Raw genomic sequence first — 17,615 nt, forward strand, 5'->3', positions numbered from 1 at the left:
GAAATGCCATAAGAATTGTAGTGCTTTTAATTCGTAAACAACGAAAATATATTATATATACATATTCTATATTATATATATAATATAGAACAGAAATGTTATGTTGTGTTAAACTTATATTAATTTTTATACAAATTTATATTAATTTTCCATTTACCAGTAGTAAATAAGTTTTGCTGTTTAATTATGTACGCAATATCCGCCACAGTATGCTGGTCATACTGATTATTTTCAAGTAACATCCTGGAAATTATTTTATTTTAGTTATTTTTTATTTTCATTTAAAATCAAATTTTTCCCGATCTGCCTCTCAAATATGACAAATAATTATTTTGTCCAACGAGAATCATTCAAGTTAATTTGCAATCAATTGCGCGCCATAATTACTTCATAAAATTGTTGCGAACCGTACAAAATTGCTTTCGTTGAAACAGAATTTATTATTTCCTTTGTACTCTGTAAATTCGAGAATGCAAAGTACAAAAAATATAATATTGATTTGAAAATTTGTCTACGACAATTGTGTACGTCGTGTACGTGGCGTAATTTAAAATCGATTTTACAGGTTGAAACATCGTGGAATATGGAACAACAATTTCTTGTAGAACAACATCAATCTGCACTCGGGGTAGACGGTCTCGAGACTTCCAAGCCTATGACACGAAATGTTTCCAGCTCGGCGGACGTCGCAGGAATTGGTGACACTATTACCTATAACAAGGGAGCAAGTATTGTACGGATGATGAGTTTTATTTTCGGACAGGACGTTTTCATAACTGGATTACAAAATTACCTCAAAAACAAGTAATGATCAAATTTTTTATAATAGAATAAAATAGACGCGACTGTTTTCTTCTTTCTTAGCATATGAGGAAATATTAAATTTAAACATTTCGACGTTTCAATCAATGGGGATAAATTTTCCAAAATGTAAAACTATAACATTATTCGTAGAAATTTATGTGAAAATAATAAAATGGTCACTTGTAGGAATCCAATGCGAATATACAACTATTTGAACACAAGTTTATAAATTTAGTTTTTATGAGAAGTTAAAATACCATGCTTTGTTTCGATGCTTAGAAACCAAAAACAATCGCGTCTGTTTTAATAGTTGTGCATGCATACTGTACAGTTGCAATTAATCGTAGTAACAGGTCAAAATAATAATTAGTTCCAAAATAATCAAACTTTACGGTTATTTATCGATAAATAATGAGGTAGTCATGCGTTAATTATTTAATAACTGGTTTTTAAGAGTACTTTTACAAAGGAAAGTTTGAAACGTAATCTTTTCGGGCTTATATCAAACTAATTTTTTTTTTTGACTCGCAAGAAACACTTTACCTAATTTATAAAATTATATCAATATTTAAGTTGACAAGTGATTAAAACCAAATCGATTTTTTAACGAACGATAACAAAGTATAATAGATTTGGTACCAGAACGTGAAAAATATGCAAAGTATAATTAATAATATATTGCGTATCTTTCTCGACGAACAAAGTATACAAGTAAATGAAATGTCGGTCCTTAGTAGTTGCCTGTTAGCCTGTTATGTGCGAGTTAAAAATAAAATTAGCTAAGCCTTTATTGTTAACTTCAAATGGGGAAAATTAATTTTTTTTTGTCAATCAATCGTTTTTATTGTTTTATGCAAAAATTGCACATGCATAACATGGAAAATAACGTAACTTTGTCTTCGGTATGTGATATAATCTACATTTATTACAGCAAAGAAAATAAAGTGGCGAGTCCACAGAATCTCTGGAAGGAATTTCAATCAGAAATAGATCGTCGCAATGAAAAGCTTGATGCAACTGTGGAGAAAATAATGTCCACGTGGACAGAACAATCTGGATTCCCAGTATTAACCGTTTCGATTCAGAATGGAGAAGCCACCATGCGACAGCAGCGTTTCCTCTTGAGAAATCTAAACAACTCACCGACGAAACTAACATGGTGGATACCCATCACGTGGACCAGCGAAAACAATCCAAGATTTGATATTGTGAATATTAGGCATTGGATGAACAAGGAAAATGATATGGTTAAGTTGGACACTGCTTCCGGATGGGTGATATTCAACGTCCAGTCGAGTGGTAAGTAATAGCTACATTAGTGTAAAGGCACTAGTAATTGACATAAAGTGAAAACAGGACGTGTTAGTGGACTGTGAGACTTGGTGTATTATTCGGATGCATGTACAGATTATACATTAGGGTGGTCCTTGTTTTGATGATTTTTAAAATCTATGTCATGCACCCCTTAGATACCTTGCAAATATACATAAGAAAATATTCCTGCAAAATCTCAGCTATTCATTTTAACATGAACACGTGCCTAGAATCTTCGAAATGTTTAAATGGAAAATACATGGTTTATTTTTAATCGGTTTCTTTTTTTTTACAACTCCGGTAAAACTCGATAAAATGATTTCAAGTTTGGCAAAGTTATTACTCATAATAATGGAAACAAGCCCGAAAAATTTCAAATTTTTATCTTAATTATTCCCTTATGTATCAGCTCAGTAAATATGGAGCTATTTTCTCTACTTGCAATACTATTTTAAGTGTTTTAAATATAAATCGTTGTTGAAAGAAGAATTTTGATATATTAAATTGATTAGGTACCTGAAGACGAATGTGTGTTCATATTTTAGACATTAAAAATAATATTACAAAAATATTTCAAGTAGAGAAAATAGCTTTATATTTACTGGGCTGATAAATAAGGAAATAACTAAGATAAAAACTTGAAATTTCTGGAATTTGTTCCTATTCATATAAGTAATAATTCTGCCAAATTTCAAATCATTTCGTCGAGTCTTATCGGAGTTATAAAACGAAAATTACCGATTGAAAACAATCCATGTATATTCCATTTAAACTTTTCGAAGGTTAGGACACGTGTTAATGTTAAGAGCTCAAATTTTGCAGGAATATTTTCTTATATATTTGCAAAGTATTTAAGGGATGCGTAACATAAATTTTAGAAATCATTGAAATAAGGATCACCCTAATAAGTCGCGAACACTTGATTGGTCATTTGTAAATACATTTTACAGTGATATTTTATCGTAACATTCAAAAGTGAAAATATCACTTTATACAGATTTTTAAATTGATCAAAACACAATAATTGATTTTCAAAATATTTGCTTATTTGTTGGCTAAAAATTACAAAACAGAAATAATCCAATTTTTTTCTCAGACAATTGATTGCTAAACGTGATAATAGATCGTTTCGAACGGTGAATTAATTTCCATACATTAGATAACTTTTGAGACAATTTAAATGGTGTCGAATTATCCTATTAGAAGCAGAGATATTAATAAATTTACAAAATTGAAAATAAAATAAAATTACGTCGTTTCATATATTTAGACAGTAGTGTGCATACGAGTGCAGTACAATTTAACATTAATAGTAGATAAAAATAAATCATTCTCAAATTCTGTTGCTAATGAAACAAAGATGTGTATAATTTCTGATGTGAACTCATTCACCTACTCAAACATTCTTGAATTTCCCCTTTAATTTGAGAATCCTTGTTTTATATTAATGTTTTTCGAATTTTTCAAATTAAATTCCATACAGTCTTCAGTATAGGAAATGAGAGGTTCGCTAATCATAATTATTCCACAGGTTTCTATCGAGTGAACTACGACAATGCTTCTTGGTACCGTATTATTGACGTCTTAAATAGTTATAAATATAAAGATATACATGTCCTTAATAGAGCTGCCTTGGTTGATGATTTGTTGAATTTGGCGAGAGCCGGCTTGGTTGACTATAAAGTAGCATTGGATGGTGTAGAATACATCGAACAGGAAACGAATTATTTGCCTTTTAAGTCCGCGTTTACTGCATTCAGTTATATTGATCAACGTTTTTCTGGACACGATACCTATCACAAGGAATTCAAGGTGCGTTTGAATGATATTTATGTTACTATTTCAATTGGTAACTCTGATAACGAACGGCTGGTCGTTGCAGAGGTTTGTTTTGAAACTTGTCGAAGAGAGATACAATAACATCGGGTTCCTGGATGGCCCTAAAGACGACAGATTAACAGTATTATTGAGAAGTGAACTCAACAAATGGGCTTGCAACTACGACCATGAAGGATGCGTGTGGACTTTCATTGGAATGTTCCAAAAGTGGAAGACAAACAATACTTTAACGTAATGAAACGAAATATATCATAATTTTCTTTAAACGCGATTATATTAATTTTTTAAACAAACATTTCTTCAGTTTAAACATTATACGTGGCATATAAATTGTTTAAAACACTGGCTACATTAAAGGATCGTAAAAACGCTGAAGGAATAACCACGATCTTAATTTTTGTTTTCGGAATACATCAATCTATCGAAATCGATTACAAAATATTGATTATACTAAAATTATCCTCTAGATCTTTCCTACACCTTCATCTATAGAAAAATCATTCACACAAAAATGATGTACCTGTAATAACTGTACAATTTCTATCCGAACCATTTTCGTATATTATGAGTAAAAATAACAAAGACATTCAGGTAACCTGAGTTAGTAAGACACCTTGTAGAAATTGTATTTCTTTTATAGGATTCCTCCAAATCAACGAGCCACGGCATATTGTACAGCAATTAGGCATGGGACGAAAGAAGACTGGGAATTTTTATGGGACCAATACTTCCATTCCAACTTCGCCTCTGATCAATCGGTCATACTGCAAGCTCTCGGTTGCACCGAAGATAACAGTCTTCGAGAAAGGTAGGAATTCGAAATTTAGCATTAGAAAAAAGTAACGCGGCGCAGGAATTTTATTCCCTGACATAATTGTTTCAGATACCTTTTCAATGCGCTCAAAAGCTTTGAACAAAGCAGAATTCGCAAACAGGATAGCACCGCAGTATTTTCTGCGGTTTATGGCTCCAGTTTATCCGGTGCAGAGTTTGTGCTAGATTTCATCGATCGATACCATCTCAATATGACGGAATAGTAAGTTGCCAATAAAAAAATGCAATATTTAAAAGTTAATCCTTTACACCATTTCGTTGCAAAATTTGCAAACAGGAATCGATTCAGGAACATATTTATGCCAAAAGTCAAAATTTTATACCTTTCGTTTTTCTAATGTATGGTAAAGCGGAAAACAGTCACATGTATTGAAAGTTCCTACCTTTTAGTTTGCTATCTTAGGCTTCCTTGTTTATCTTCACAAAGTGCACCATTTTATACGAAGTATATTCACTCAGCTTACTTTTTTATATTTATGCATTTTATCCCCTTTTTTCAGTGTGTTCAATATTCTGTTGTATATTAGGTGTAAAAATTAATTCCATGCCTTTATATGCAATCATTCATAACTTTAACGTAAACATATATGTATATTTGCTCGACATTTAGGTTCATTCAAATACCACCCTTCTAAGTCTCAACCTGATGGACATTATAATGCATCGACAAGAACGTTAGTAAAACAATTATTATAATTATCAAGTACACTTGTAATCTGTTAGAAGGACAATAATGAGGAAAATTGTTAAATTGTAACGTTCATCAGGTTAAGACATCGATTATACAATATACAAATTCATTGTAACGGAGATCGAGTAAATACCTATGCGAATATTCATAGTAAATATTTTTACTTAAACTAGAGTTATAAATGACATGTCCATAAAGGCACAGAATTAATCTCTAAACTCGGAATATATATTAAGTCATCTGATAAGTTCGTACTTGTTGAAATGGAAGTCGAAAACAGGCTTGGCTGTTTAACTAATTGATACTGGTTAACAGTTTTAATATCTTAGTACGCCGTATACACACTTTTGTTTCAGTAAAAGAAGGTAACATGTATCATAGTACAGTCAGCGCGGTAAGTTCAAACTATTGAACGTTTATTTCAACAGTACTGCAGACTGTGTCAATATTTAATAAAAGAATTACAGAAATTGTATAGTGACGATATAACAACTATGTCAGAAAGGTGGGAAAATATTGTAAAATGAGAGAGAGAGAGATTTTGCGCTCACATAAGTTTATTGTCTGCAATCACTAATAAAGTTTGCTGGACTTACGATGTCCCCTCAGAGGGGACATTCAAGTTCAAAGGGTTAAAATATGTTACCCTCGATACTAACACATCATTGGAATGCCTGTTTCAGTTACAAAGGAACGGATACAATTTCCAGTATTTTGTCATCGGCTTCGCAACGTTTCTCAACCGCGGAGTTGGTCGACAAATTTGAAAAGATTATCGAAAAGCATAAGACGCCGTTGAAAGATATATACAATTCTTTGATAACGTCGCTTGGCACCGCGCGAAGCGACTTAAAGTGGTTTAACACCAACGGGGATCCGATTTTGTCCTGGATAACCGCTTTTAATAATAGACACGATACGAAAGCCTATAGACTGCCTGGAAACATAATACCTCGCGAATATTCAATTAACGTGACGCCGCATATCGGAGAGCTTTCCAATTTTACATTCGATGGATCTGTGCAAATTTCTGCGGATGTGACGAGCAAGACGGAAAGCATCGTTTTGCACGCAGCAAATGTAACCATCAATCGGGTTAACGTTTCTGTAAACGACAAGGCACTTAACATCGTGTCAATGACAGTTACTAAAAAATATGATTTCCTCACGATCAATCTTGGACAACAGCTGCAAGTTGGAGACCGTGTAAACATTGAAATAAATTATTCGGGCTATCTGAACGAGGAAATGCGCGGATTTTATAGGAGCTCGTACACGAACGATCTCGGTGAAACGAGGTATGTGTTAGAAAGTATAATTGCTTATTAGTTTAATGCTCTATTCCCAAGAAATTATAATAGTACATAATAATTGCTGAAAGACACGCATTATTTATACTTTGCGAGAGGCACGAAACTGTTTCGTCGTTTTCGTTTTGAGCTGTAGAGATGTGTTTATTCTCGCGTAGAATCAATTTTATTTTCCCGTTTTTCCAGATGGTTAGCTGCCACCCACATGGAACCAGTTGCAGCTAGAAAGATGTTCCCTTGTTTCGACGAACCAGCACTGAAGGCAACCTTTTCGATGACAGCCACGGTTCCACAAGGCTACAGTGCGATTAGTAACATGCCGATTCAAAACTCAATTATACTTCGGTATGTAAATTTACTTTCTCAGTGTTACATGTAAAATTTATCTTAACGGAATTTGTGAATCGTTCGCTTTTCGGTTGAACTAAAAAGACTGCGTATTATTTGAGAAATAACGTTCCTTTGCGAGAATTTGTTATATTATTGGAGTATTTCAAGTATTCTTTTGGATTTTTTGTTTTAAATCCATGAGATTCTTTGGTGGGATTGCTCACTTATTTGAAAAATGTACATAAATCATTTTTTATATAAATAATCAAAATTAAATGTAATACAAGTGATCTTGTATAATTCGTTTTGGAAAAAATATTGTCACGGTTGCCATTGGTCAGCCGTACTAGGTATCCAAAATGAAAAAATGAAGAAATATCTTCATTAATATTAGCGTAGCTAGTGCTTGAATCGGAATGGTTAATAAATAGTGATAATTAAAAAACTAAAAATATTACAAAGTTTTAACTAAAACGTTGTGTTTTTTTTTTTTAAACACTACCAATCTATAACTATATGTTGCTTGAATATGTAATATATTCCTTTTTGTTGTAACAATAATTAATTATTATAAATCAAAAAATATGAATCTTCAAAACATAATTGTTATAAGCAAACATACTTAGCTTTTGCTCTAAATGATATATAACCGAGATTGTTAATAGAAATTTGTTTATGAATTTCATTTGATTTAAATATATTTGCAGAAGCGGAGAAACGACTATCAAATTCATGAAAACACCAAAAATGTCCACGTACCTAGTGGCTTTAGTTGTTTCGGATTTCGATCGAACCGCATCGGAGATGAATGCAGTGTGGTCAAGACCGAATGCCGTTCTTCAGGCACAATTCGCTGTATCCGTCATGAGCCCATTAGTGACATATTACGATAACTTATTGGAAATTCCATACCAACTTCCAAAACTCGATATGGTGGCCTTGCCTGATTTTGCATCAGGTGCAATGGAAAATTGGGGTCTATTGACTTACAAAGAAAGGAACGTGTTATACGACGCAGAAGAATCGACCGCTTCAACCAAACAAAGCATAGCTAACGTTATATCGCACGAAATCACTCACCAATGGTTCGGAAATCTTGTCAGCCCTCTCTGGTGGACCTATACTTGGTTGAACGAAGGCTTCGCTAGATACTTCCAATACTTTGGAACCGCCAGAGCTGTACGTATACGCTTACCTATTCAATTATTAACCTTTTCACCGCAAAGAGCGTATATATACGCCCTCGAATAGTAAGTTCAGACCAGGGTTGCGAGTAATTCATTACTTTTTTAATTAATTTCCGTCTTTAATTGACAATTAATTACAAACAATGTAATTAAAAATTATTTATTTAAAATTGAATTAAGGAGAATTAATCGAAAGTCGTTTAATTAACGATTGATATGAACAAATTTAATCGAAAGTCGTTTAATTAACGATTGATATGAACAAATTTAATCGAAGATATTTAATTGACGATTACTTTAAGCAGAATTAATTCAAAGGCATTTAATTGACGATTACTTTAAGCAGCATTAATTTAAAGCCATTTGATTGACGATTACTTTAAGCAGAATTAACTTAAAGCTATTTAATTGACGATTACTTTAAGCAGAATTAATTCAAGCTATTTAATTAACGATTTGTTCATATCTTCAATAGTAAAAGACATTTATATAAAATTTAATTAATTGTATAAGTGACACATATAAGGTTATTAGATGGATGCCAGATATATCCGGCGCTCGTACAGAAAGGGTTATGGCGGTAATGCCAAATTAGCTGAACTGTTTTATGGTTTTAGTATATTACTTTAACTTATACTTACGGTATATATTTGTTTTATTTTCTCGCCATTGAGTAAGAATACATATTTGTTCTTATTTACGTTGTAAATTATTTATTCATAGAATTACCTTAACAAATACATTATTATATATACAAGCAACTCATTTTGACGAGGTTGATAGTATTTAGTATATTGCATTTGTCGCTACAAATTAGTTTATATATATGTTTATTTATATGTGTTACTTATATAATTAATTGAATTTTATATAAATGTCTTTTAACATTGAAGATATAAACAAATCGTCAATTAAATATCTTCGATTTTTTCTCATATCAATCGTCAATTAAATATCTTCGATTAAATTCGCTCATATCAATCGTCAATTAAACGACTTTCGATTAACTCTGCTTAATTCAATTTTAATTAAATCATTTTTAATTACATTTGTTCAAAATATTTATTAATTAAGTTGATTAAATTAAATTTGTTTAGATCATTAATTATTAGTCATAGTAATTGATTAGTTAATAGTAATTGATTATTATTCAAACCCTGGTTCAGACAGCTTGGCTGACCATAGAAAGTCAACATATATACAGGGTGTCCTGGAATTAGTGTAAGAACCGGAAATGGGGGGGGGGGGGTAGCTGAGACGATTCTGAACCACAATTTCCTTTGCAAAAGTGACGGATGATCCTCTGTTTTTAAATTATTATCGAAAATCACAGATCAATCAGAGCGCTTGAGTAGCGTGCGCTCAGTTGGCTACGCCAGCCAGTCCTGGCTCGAGTCTATACTTTCGCGGCTGAGCGCGTGTTACTCAAGCGCTGTGATTGGTCGGTGGTTTTTCGTAAATAATTCAAAAACGAAGCACCATCCGACATTTGTTCAAAGGAAGTTGTGGTTCAAAATGGTCTCAGCTATCCCCCATTTTCGGATCGTACACTAATTCGTATACTAGTTCGTACATAATAAACTCTAAAAATATAAAAATGTTTCGTCTTGTCATTCTCTATAAGGAGATATTTTTGAAAAAATACTGCGACCCTGACAATAGTATGCCCCGTAGAACTTCCAGCAAAACTTGCTCCGCGATCAAAGGATTAATCAGCATTTTGACTTTTGCATTCAAGAAAATTCAATACATTTATTGCTGACAACTTTCGAATTCTGGTATAGATACATTGATTTTATAATCATTTGTGTTTATATCTCCACAGATTAACAAGAATAATAGAAAATCTGTGGCTATTAAAAAATTAGTAGTTCGGGATAATAAAGGAGAATATACACACTATTAACAACAGTTTGTGTGTAAATACAATCGATACAATCATTGAACCATGTTATCAAATTTACTTTTGTCTAGACAGTTTCTTTTCTATTTCCATCGTTTTAGACAGAACACATATTTACCTAATTGCTATGCATGATTCTCTTGTTTTTATTATTTTGTATGAGACCCCATACTTATGAATAGGAAATTATTATTATAAAACGTAGTTTCTTATTAAATATTACCGTGTTTTATATTTTTATTTCATTGATGCGAACGAAATGAACCGAAACTAGAATTATAACCGAAGAATATAATTTTATTTGTCAGCTGAATTTCACCAATGATTGGAATCTGGAGTCTCAATTCGTGGTGGACCACCTTCACTCGGCTTTGGAGACGGACAGTTCAGCAACGAGCCACGCTATGACTCATGAAGTGTACAGTCCAACGGAAATTAGAGGAATGTTCGATACAATATCTTATGCTAAAGCTGCCAGCGTGATACGAATGTTGAGGAAATTATTTGGCCCCGACATTTTTGATTCGGCTCTTCGTAGCTATCTGGCAAAACTGTAAGTTTTAAAGTAAACAAAACAAAACAAAATTACAAAAAAAAATTCATTTTGCATATTGTATGACTCATACGGATTATACAAGTTTTACAAATTTAACATAACATAGAAACTCAGCATAGTAAAGCATAACACAGTATAATACAGCTCAGCAAAGCATAACAGGACATCATAATACATTATAATACTGCTAAACACAGCATTACATGGCATGACACAACGTAATACACCATAATATAGCATAGTAAAGCATAATAGAACATCATAATACATTATAACACAACATAATACAGCACAATACTGAAAACCACAGCATCATTCGGCATAACACGCCGTAATACACCATAACACAGCGTAGCAAAGCAAAATACAGTATAGCACATCATAACAGCGTATAACAAGATACCAAATTACACAATTTACACAAATAACACAATGTAATACAATACAAATTATTCAAGTTGTACGAGTTATAGAATTTATTCAAATAGTTGTTTGGTGTACAAAACGAAATACGTAAAATGATACAAGATACAATCTGGTTAATCAAAGACTGATTCTAAAGAATTTAACTTATTGTCTATTGAACAGAGTTGACAGTTACATCAAACATTTCGTTTAGTCTTTAATTGTATGCATGAATGCATATTCCTTAAAGGGGTTACACCACTTTGCCCACCCGAATTTTCAGACTTCTTCATGTATTTATTTTTATTGAAACGATAACAAGTTTTTATTTACATTAAAGTACATTAATGTATTTTATAAGTATTCAACTAGAAAACTATTTTTAATTTTTTTCATTTATACAAAAATGGCGGCTTAGCAGACGATTTAGTAGAGCGTCCCAAAAATAAACGGTTTCACGGTGGGCACGGCAACTCAAACCAGGTTTAAGCTAGAACAGTGAAACAACGTTAACTTGTTTCTTTAGTCTAGAAGCCAGTGAAATACATAGCTGTTTCTAAAAATATACATTTTCAATAAAATTGCATCTTTCCAAAGTAAAACATAAACGTAGTCTAAAAAATATAAGTATCAATATAATCTACAAAATCCTACGTATTACACTAGAAAAACATATTATGATTACGTGAATTAAGATTGAAGTCGATTGATTGAAAATTGACGAGGCTGGAGTCCCCACCGATTTTGAAAATGCTGTTTCGAGAAAAACGCGTTTACTTCTCGTGTTCAAAACTGCCCTTCTTTAGCAAAACAAATTCATTATTTTGAAATGACCAAAGTGGTGTAACCCCTTAATACACTTAATACACTAGTCCTTTAATTTTGTAGGAAGTACGATGTGGCCAAGCCTGAAGACCTATTTGATGCTTTCAAAGAAAAACTCAGTGATGTGACAATAAGGAACTCGTTTAACGACATCATGCAATCGTGGACTACCCAACCTGGATATCCAGTCGTTCATTTTAGCATTCAAAATAAACGTTTGAGTCTCAAACAGGAAAGATTCCTAATCGAACCGAAAAATAGTAATTCCACCGATCCAACTTGGTACGTTCCTATCACTTGGACATCTCTGAACAAACCAAATTTCGGTGACGTGGCACCAAAATATTGGCTCAGTAAGGCGCAGGACAGCATCGTATTTCCAGACGGCAACTCAGATATATTCATATTTAATTTACAACAAACCGGTAAATAAAGAACCGATACATCGTATTGTAATATATGGCCATATGAAGCCCTTCTTAATACAATGAAAATTACCACCAGGCTTCTATCGTACGAATTACGACGAGGATCACTGGCGGCGAATAATTAGTTTCCTGAATTCAAACACAAACTCCAACGACTTCCAAACGATCAATGAGATCAACCGTGCGGCGATCATCGATGATCTGATGAATCTTGGAAGAGCTGGATACGTTGACTATGAAATCGTTCTAAACGCAACGCAATATCTACGCAAGGAAACTTCTTACGTTCCATGGCGTGCGTTCTTCAACGGCCTAACTTATCTACGCAGACAAATCCAAGGAAGGGATGCATATGACGCTTACAAGGTACCGACACAATAGTATTCCTCCATCAAGTATGAAATGTATAACTTCGATAACACTTACGAATGAAACATTAAACGTATCTAAACAAAATTTCAGTTAGATTAGGTGCAAACACGAAGAGTTTTTAACAATTTCAAATAATTTGAATTCACATTAATAATAGTATAGTTATAACTCAACGACGTAAACAGTGTAATCTTATAACCGTACAAACAGTGTGAACTTACGAAACAGATACAGCGGGTGTAGAAAGTATTCGTACACTGATCAATTTTCAAAAGAACTGTTATAAAAACAATAGCATTCTACATATTCTCGAAAATCTCTAGAATGGATAGATTACAAAAAAAAAATAGCTATTTATGTAAGTTGCGAAATTAACAAGAAAAAAACAATTAGTCGATATAAATGTTGAAGCAATAAGAATTTGCACAACTGTTTAATTTTTAAAACTTCATTAAAAAAAAAAAAATTTACATGATTTTACAAGTATATAATACTTCCTTCGTGAGATTTCCTTTTGATTTTATCATTATTGCAACTCTTCTAAGCGTTAAATTAACTAAATTATTAGTTATTCGAAGTGGGATCTTCTTCAATTTTTAAATCTTTTTAATTCTTCTTCAATTCTTAAAGTACTTTCTTGGAAATTCGATGTTTTCCAATTTGTACGGAGCAATAAACTAATATGTTTACGTTACAAACTCTACTGTAAATGGTTTGTCATAAGAATGGTACAAATACTTATTGCTTCTATGTATACTTTTGCCCACTTTTCGCACTTTTTTCTTAATTTCACAAATTATATTAACTAGTAAATGTTGTTCGTACTATGTCTATCTTAGAGATTTTCGAGAATATGTAAAGTATCATTGATTAGAAAAAAAGAAGTTAAGAAACTACAATTTCACACAAAAGTTTTTTGAGAAATTGATTGGTGTACGAATACATTCTACACCCACTGTACAATTACACTCTCAGTAATTGAAATAATTTCGTCTACGTTAACACATTCGCGACCGCTGACGTGAATTCATGACATTTCAAATTCTATTCCTGGTTAAAGAAATTTATGAAAATCTTTTTATTTTACACACTACATATTTACAACATTGATATTTCAAAACATATTTTGTCATTTTTATCTTCGCCCTAACGATACAAATTTGCGGTGTCCAGCTTTAGAAATTTATTACTTTCGTCAGTACTCGGTATTAGAAAGGTAAAATATCTGCCGATTGCGAATGTGTCAATCGATAAAATTTGAGTACGAAGAAATAAAAACAATTTCATGCTTCATTTATTTCGTGAATAATTTACAGTTAACGAAAGAACTACTGTTCTACGTCGCACGATAGCCTGGCGACCCCAAATCCGACCCGACCTGAAAGTTTTTCATGAATATCTCGAAAACTAAGGGTCTTTGACGGTAACACATATAGGAAAAAGTTGTTCAAAATAATGAATTTGATAACATATTTCAAAATGATCGAAATCGGTGTCGGACGCCCTTTTCTGTGTAATTACCAAATCTTTCAATCACATGTTGCAGAGATACTTAAACGCACTCATACAACCGATCTATGATTCGATGAAATTCGACGACAACGAGAAGATGACTCATGAAAGGAAGATGTTGAAAATGTACATTCGCAAATGGGCTTGCGAACTGGGAATATCCGATTGCGAATCATCTGCATTGAGATACCTCGATGATTTGATAAATGGCATAATAGATAAGTTAGTATTGTGGTAAATTATGTAGGTTGTCCCATAAGTTCACGGACACTTGTTACCAATAAATAATTTTATAATTACATTATAATCAAACAATAATTGTTCTTCAAAATAAATGCCATCGCTTCTGTTAGTTTTCATCCATATACCAAACATGAACCGATTTGGATCAAATGTCATAAAGAATTTTAATGTCAAAAATTCAAGCATCAAGTGTCTGGGAACTTATGGGACAACCTAGTATTATAACTGCAGGATCTCGTGAAACTTCTAATTTCTAACTGATCTTCTAAACTGAATCATCTTAATATGCAAACAAAGTTTGATGAAATGAAATCATTTTACAGAATTCCACCAAATTATCGCAGTGTATCATATTGTACAGCTGCTAGAGTAAATCCATCTGATTACTGGTCAGTTTTGTGGGAGAACTACTTGACTGCAGCCGTTGCTTCGGACAAAGCAGTTATTCTTCAGTCCTTAACTTGCACCACCAATGCCACTTACCTTGATTTGTAAGTCTATAATTTGATTTATCTTCATACATTCGTTTCTACCCCCCCCCCCCTCCCCATGAAATTTATACTTATCGTTTTTTTATTAAAGCCTACTGCAAAAAGCTATTCAGAAGGGTTCTGACATACGATTCGAAGACAGCTCTAGCGTATTTAGCAACGTTATAAGTGCCAGCTTGGAGGGCGCTGATTTTGTAATGGATTTCATTAAGAATAACTACAACACAATGCTCGCGTAGTAAGTAAAATATAATGTAATACTCAAAGAGATTATATTCTTGCAATTATAGTAATTTTCTGACGCAATTTCGACAGCTACAACGACGTTTCTACTATCAAAAGTATGGTCACCGTTCTTGGAAGAAGATTGACTACGGATTCGCTTTACACAAAGGTAAATAATAATTTTTCGTTCTAAAATTATCTTATGCCATAAATTGTAGAGGAATCGTAGATTTCGTAGTCTTGAGAAAAATCACAATTCAAATTTTTTAAAATTATTTCATGGTTGAGTCATACTAAATGACAATAATTGCTAAATGCTTACTCGAATACAGTAGAATCTCCATTTTATGTAAAGTAATAGACAAATATGTATACTATTCTGAATCAAAACATTTTTTTTTTAAATTCATTTAATCCTTTCCTTACGGCAGTCCGGTCCGCTGGAGTTGGAAAGAGTTGAAACCATTTCGTAAAAAAGGAGAATTAATGTTTGCTGTACTTAAAATATTGACGTCTAGAAGTGAAAGGGTGTTCCATTGAGAGGTTTCATTCTAATTCATTTAAAAAACATCTTTTTTCAAACAAAAATTCTAATACCCTTAATTCAATTCAAAGTACAAACCCTACGATTAAATATGAAACACATTATCTGGCGAAAGCCATCTTGGGATTTCTGACAATCCTTCTCAGGAAGTTTCGCATCACGTTTTTGCGCAATTCCGATTGTATTTCACGAATAGGACCTCTAATATTGTCTTTAAGCGCTTGAATTGTCCACGGATCATTGACGTAAACCTTTCCTTCACGCACGTACAAAGAAGAAACTTACAGACTTCGCGTACACGCAAGAGTTAGAGAGATTGAAAATCTAACTAACTAAACTAACTGATCGCGAACCGCCACCTGCTATACCATACTTAATGATTTTCCGCGACAGGGCATTCTTTTTAGTATCAGAAAACAGTGTATACAAACAAATACAACACAAATTTGTATAACGATAAATGCATAGAAACCATTCCCACTACAGACCACTAATACCAGTTACGGCTCCTCGATGTTGCCCCTGCTAATCTAAATCTAATTTCACTTTACACTTTACACTTTTGCACTTTGCACTTTACACTTTTGCACTTCTCACTTGTGAACTTTACACTTTACACTTTTTATATCTAAAGATCTTACTACAAGTTCGCAGCCATTAGCTCTCGATATTATTCGCGACGAAGGATTGTTCTTCACGAATACCAGGTCTCACCACGTGGAGGTTGCTGCGACTGGAGACCCGGAGATAGAAGGAATCAAACTTCCTTCGATCTCCCTCTATATAGAGTATACACACATAGATGCATACTCTACGTAGAGTCGACGAGCTTAATACTAAGTGCGAAACCGTGGAAATCAAAGAAAACAAAGCCCCTTTGATTTCCAAAGTCCAAGTCTGACTCTGCCAAATAATTATTTCAACTAAATGGAAGCTAAATGAATATCGCGACACGACGCGACCATGTATCTGGACTTACAGAGTCAGTCCCGTTTCCTCTGGTGGGTCTAATTCGAGAGAAAGACGATCAACGTCTCCGCCAGTACTCTACTCCTTGCATACCTGCTGCCGGGGGCTCAGGTCCCAACCTGACAGTGTACGACGTAGGTAGCACCGCGTTGGGGTGCCCTGCCCTGGCGACACCAGGTATGTCTGACGGTCGTAGAGTCCCGAAACGGAGTTCTACTCTCTGCACAACGTTAGGAGTCCAGGACACGGCTTGCATCCGTCTGACGGCTCTTTTGAGCTGCGCTGCGCCGGGAACCTGGACTTCGCCTGACGCGTACAGAGACTAGAAGATTCCATGGAGGCGTCGATTGACCCTCTCTCAAATCAGATCCACTAGAGGACGGCAACTGATCTCGGCCAGTCACATGGTTGATCACTACACTTATCACATGAAGCAATAGTGACCGAAGTGGAGCACGATGTTACGAGCCCAATATGGACTTACGAACAAACAAAACAAATTGATTAATAATTATTTGGCAGAGAAGACACTCGTACACGCAATCTTAAAACTAACCAAACCAAACTAAGATACTAAGGGAAACTACAAATAGGAGGGACGCGAGACGCGGAAGCGCGATCGCGAGATCCATATCGAACGAAGGATCAACGACGAATGAGTTCTCGCCCCTCGCATACCTGCTTGGGCGCGGTCGTGCGTCGTAGATTGTTTGTGCCTCTCGAAGTAGAGAAGGGGAAGGGCGAACAACAACCGCGTGACATGTCGTGACATGTCGATTCGAACGCTCGTTGGATCCATCCACAAAAGAATTTCCGAAACATTAATACCACAG

General features: G+C 33.8%; 1 protein-coding gene across 2 annotated transcripts in view; it reads left to right on the plus strand.

Annotated features, from left to right (window-relative positions):
* Positions 1-17,615, plus strand: part of LOC128888741 (putative aminopeptidase-2) — a 42,386-nt gene that overhangs the window by 8,905 nt on the left and 15,866 nt on the right. For both annotated transcript variants that reach the window (XM_054145889.1, XM_054145966.1), the window contains 16 exons: positions 566-804; positions 1,736-2,103; positions 3,650-3,930; positions 4,001-4,188; positions 4,598-4,765; positions 4,841-4,993; positions 6,166-6,780; positions 6,979-7,137; positions 7,830-8,301; positions 10,521-10,765; positions 12,062-12,423; positions 12,503-12,792; positions 14,345-14,532; positions 14,877-15,044; positions 15,136-15,282; positions 15,360-15,438. In XM_054145889.1, coding sequence (XP_054001864.1) covers positions 566-804; positions 1,736-2,103; positions 3,650-3,930; positions 4,001-4,188; positions 4,598-4,765; positions 4,841-4,993; positions 6,166-6,780; positions 6,979-7,137; positions 7,830-8,301; positions 10,521-10,765; positions 12,062-12,423; positions 12,503-12,792; positions 14,345-14,532; positions 14,877-15,044; positions 15,136-15,282; positions 15,360-15,438 — 4,122 coding nt within the window. The remainder of the gene's footprint in view (positions 1-565; positions 805-1,735; positions 2,104-3,649; positions 3,931-4,000; positions 4,189-4,597; positions 4,766-4,840; positions 4,994-6,165; positions 6,781-6,978; positions 7,138-7,829; positions 8,302-10,520; positions 10,766-12,061; positions 12,424-12,502; positions 12,793-14,344; positions 14,533-14,876; positions 15,045-15,135; positions 15,283-15,359; positions 15,439-17,615) is intronic.

The sequence above is a fragment of the Hylaeus anthracinus genome, unplaced genomic scaffold, assembly GCF_026225885.1.
Source record: "Hylaeus anthracinus isolate JK02 unplaced genomic scaffold, UHH_iyHylAnth1.0_haploid 0, whole genome shotgun sequence".
NCBI lineage: Eukaryota > Metazoa > Arthropoda > Insecta > Hymenoptera > Colletidae > Hylaeus > Hylaeus anthracinus.